General features: G+C 55.0%; 1 protein-coding gene across 1 annotated transcript; it reads left to right on the top strand.

Annotated features, from left to right (window-relative positions):
• The first annotated feature begins 651 nt into the window (after positions 1 to 651).
• Positions 652 to 1,608, top strand: LOC135577638 (olfactory receptor 14A16-like). Its single transcript, XM_065047769.1, has one exon. It carries the CDS (start codon positions 652 to 654, stop codon positions 1,606 to 1,608), a length of 957 nt encoding a protein of 318 aa, XP_064903841.1.
• The last annotated feature ends 2,674 nt before the right edge of the window (positions 1,609 to 4,282 follow it).

Genomic DNA, 4,282 nt, shown 5'->3' with positions numbered 1-4,282 from the left:
CTCCTACCAGATATGCCAGGGACGGGATTTAGGAACCCCCCTGCCATCCCCTGCAGTGCAGACACATTTCCCAGTGCAACCCCTGGTCTCCTCTCCTCCCCAGCAGACCCTCTGCCCCAAAGCCATGGGGTCCAGGTCACGAGTCTCCACCTCAGCAGCTGGACCTCCAGGTGAAGGGTTCCTGGAACGTGGTACACAAATAAGGTGCTAAAAGTACTTGCTCTCCAGTGTCATCATGTGAGTGGCAGCAGCACAGCCGGGTCAGGAGAAGGTTCCACAGCATGCCCATCTGCCTTTCTGTCCTTGCTTTATCTTCTGGTAGCACTGCAGTGTCCTTCCCTGTTTCTCCACCTGTTTCTGGTGCTCTTGCTCTCTGGGGTTGGTGTGCGAGTGTCGGTCACTTATTGTTCTGACACCAACTCAGGGGGGTCTTGCCCCAGAGCTGTGTTGATGGAAACCAGATGACCAAGCTGCATTTTAAACTGTGATGAACTGTTTTTCCCACTTCATAGACAAAGAGAATGAGCTGAAACATCCCTCCATCAGGGAAGGGGTTTTCCATGAGAAACAACATATTTTCCCCAGAGAAGTCTCCCCTAACTTGTCACTGTCTTTCCTCCTTGCACAGGTCCTCATGCCCACAGGCAGCCAATGTCCAACAGCAGCTCCATCACCCAGTTCCTCCTCCTGCCGTTCACAGACACACGGGAGCTGCAGCTCTTGCACTTCTGGCTCTTCCTGGGCATCTACCTGGCTGCCCTCCTGGGCAACGGCCTCATCATCACCACCATAGCCTGGGACCAGCACCTCCACACCCCCATGTACTTCTTCCTGCTCAACCTCGCCCTCCTCGACCTGGGCTCCATCTCCACCATTGTCCCCAAATCCATGTCAAATTCCCTCTGGGACACCAGGGCCATTTCCTATTCAGGTTGTGCTGCGCAGGTCTTTCTGTTTTTGTTTTTCATTTCAGCAGAGTTTTATCTCCTCACCATCATGTCGTACGACCGCTACGTTGCCATCTGCAAACCCCTGCACTACGGGACCCTCCTGGGCAGCAGAGCTTGTGTCCACATGGCAGCAGCTGCCTGGGCCACTGGGTTTCTCAATGCTCTGCTCTACACGGCCAATACATTTTCACTGCCCCTGTGCAAGGGCAATGCCCTGGGCCAGTTCTTCTGTGAAATCCCCCAGATCCTCAAGCTCTCCTGCTCACACTCCTACCTCAGGGAACTTGGGCTCCTTGTGGTCGGTGTCTGCTTAGCATTTGTGTGTTTTGTGTTCATCGTGGTGTCCTATGTGCAGATCTTGAGGGCCGTGCTGAGGATCCCCTCTGAGCAGGGACGGCACAAAGCCTTTTCCACCTGCCTCCCTCACCTGGCCGTGGTCTCCCTGTTCCTCAGCACTGGCATGTTTGCCTACCTGAAACCCTCATCTATTTCCTCCCCATCCCTGGACCTGCTGGTGTCTGTTCTGTACTCAGTGGTGCCTCCAGCAGTGAACCCCCTCATCTACAGCATGAGGAACCAGGAGCTCAAGGATTCCCTGTGGAAACTGATGGCTGGATTATTTTCTGAAGCAATAAATAGCCCATCATCTTCTGCATAACAGTATAACAGTTACAGTGTGAATTGTTGCAGGCCCAACCTGTCTTCTCTGTCTTTTGTTGCCACTTGTGGTTTTCTACATGTGATAATATTGTCATCCCCTTTCTAATTCACAGGGACTCTGCCGCCTGCCAGGGTCAGCGCTCAGCCTGCCCGGGAGATCCCAGCAACACTGAGGGGAGAAGATGTGGTGGAGGAGCAAACCCTATTGGGCAAGAAAAGTGCCTCTGCTGTGGAGAGGGTGCTGTGTGGGTCAGGGTTGCTCACAGCTCCAGATCACCCCCAGCATTATTCCAAGGGGATGTCTCAAGGAGAAGATCAATGCAAGGATTGCCAGACAGATAAGGAGCTTTCCTGAGCCTGTCTTTTCAGTTTCCTCTCCCAAGGGGTGGGGGGTGCAGGAAAGGATAAAATGAAAATGAGCTCTCATGCTTCAACAAGTCACTGATACTCCTGAACTGCAAGTGTGAGTGATCAGTCCATCTGCCAGAAGGCTCATGACATCCCTTCCCCACCCCTCTGCCTGTGCACAGCACCTGCATCACCTTGGCTGGACCCGTCAGCCTTAGTCTGACCTGTCCTGTTTTCCAGCCTGCAAACAGGAAGATGCCCCCAGGCAGTGCCCTGTGAACAGGCAGGATCTGTAGGGCCAGGGGGAGGGCACAGAGGGTGGGATGGTCTGTGAGCACTGACAGGGAAGAGACATGGACAGGGAAACACCTCCCAGGGGAGAATCTCCAGGCAGCAGGGAAATGATCAGAAATGAGAGGAAACCAAACCCGGAATGGTTATGGGAGGGAGAACAGAGAAAAGTCCCTGTGATCCCCTGCAGTGCAGATCCCTCCTGTGAGCAGCCCCCTGGCCTCCTGTCCCACCCTGCAAAGCCTCTGCCCTCAGGGCCGGGGGCTCCAGGGCATGAAGCAGCTCCTGTGCAGCCAGAGCTCCAGTTCCTCTGCAGAGCACAGGGGCTGAGAGCAGCTGCCCGGCAGTGTTGGTGTCTGGGAGGTGCTGCACAGCTGGGGAAGGGTGACGCTGTCTGAGTGCCCGGCTGCCTCTGCCCTGGCCTCTCTCACACCCACCCTCACCGCATTTTCCTTCTTGCTCCCCTGCTCTGGGTCACTGCTGTTGGGATCTTGTTCTTGCTGTCAGGCTCTCTGGGGATGGCAGTTTCAGCTGCAGAGTCACAGCCTGATCTTGTGGGTCCTTTCCTGCAGGTGTGTCCATGGGCACACGTGTCCCAGCTTTGCTCTGACCTGTGGGCTGTGGGCAATGCAGTCTGTGGGGCTGGGGAATGAGCTGTGTGTGTCCTGCGCTAAATGTTGGGTGCTGAGACCTTAGGAAAGGGTGAGACCTGTCATGGTCTGAGGTGGATCCCTCTGCTCTCAGCAGTGCCTGGTGGCTTTTCAGGGTAACATGGGAGTGTGATCAGGCTCCATCTCAGAAAGGTGCCAGCCCAGGGCAGCTGGAGCAAGACAGAGGGACAGAGCAGCTGCCCTCACTCTGCACTGACCCACAGGCACCCTCTGGTCTCGCAGGACTCGCTCTGTTCCCCCTGAGGGCAGCAGAAATGCTGAGGGTTTCTGACACCCAAGAACACTCCCCAGGGTGGGAGGGGAGAAGGAGCTGTAGAAACACCAAACCTCTCCAACTCAGTTTCTCAGGCCTGGGGGTACAGATGCTGACAGTCCCTTCTGCACCAGGAGCGGTTCCAGCTGACAAAGCTGAACCCCAGGACTGGCCCCTGCCCACCCGATCACACAGGGCCAGGCTGAGTCCTCAGGAGCCCCTGGGCAGAGACCCTGCTCTTCATTGCACACTCATCAAGCACCGACGAGGGCTCAGCCAGGACGTTCTCCTGGAAAAAGAAAAGTGTCTCTTTGTGTGACAGGGTCTGTGGGAAATGGTTTTGATGATTCCCAGAGAAGCCTCATCTAAACCTTCACTATCTTTTCCTCCTATGACAGGCCCTCATGCCCACAGGCAGCCAATGTCCAACAGCAGCTCCATCAGCCAGTTCCTCCTCCTGCCGTTCACAGACACACGGGAGCTGCAGCTCTTGCACTTCTGGCTCTTCCTGGGCATCTACCTGGCTGCCCTCCTGGGCAACGGCCTCATCATCACCACCATAGCCTGGGACCAGCACCTCCACACCCCCATGTACTTCTTCGTCCTCAACCTCTCTGTCATTGACCTGGGCTCCATCTCTACCACTGTCCCTAAAGCCATGGGCAACTCCCTCTGGCAGACCAGGGCCATCTCCTATGCAGGATGTGCTGCACAGCTCTTTCTCTTTGTGTTCTTCATTTCAGCAGAGTTTTTTCTTCTCACAGTCATGGCCTATGACCGCTACGTTGCCATCTGCAAACCCCTGCACTACGGGACCCTCCTGGGCAGCAGAGCTTGTGTCCACATGGTAGCAGCTGCCTGGGCCACTGGGTTTCTCTATTCTCTGCTGCACACAACCAATACATTTTCACTGCCACTTTGCCAAGGTAATACCGTTGAACAGTTCTTCTGTGAACTTCCCCAGATCCTTAAGCTCTCCTGCCCAGATGCCTATCTCAGGGAATTTAAACTTCTTGTTTTCAGTACTTTTGTCGTTTTAGGATGTTTTGTGTTCATTGTGGTGTCCTATGTGCAGATCTTGAGGGCCGTGCTGAGGATCCCCTCTGAGC

This window comes from Columba livia, unplaced genomic scaffold, assembly GCF_036013475.1.
Source record: "Columba livia isolate bColLiv1 breed racing homer unplaced genomic scaffold, bColLiv1.pat.W.v2 Scaffold_132, whole genome shotgun sequence".
Taxonomy (NCBI): domain Eukaryota; kingdom Metazoa; phylum Chordata; class Aves; order Columbiformes; family Columbidae; genus Columba; species Columba livia.
This window is presented reverse-complemented; position numbering and strand designations above follow the sequence as displayed.

Bases quoted from the DNA above. Each gene is read 5' to 3' on its own strand.
- LOC135577638 (XM_065047769.1), top strand. From the start codon at position 652: ATGTCCAACAGCAGCTCCATCACCCAGTTCCTCCTCCTGCCGTTCACA.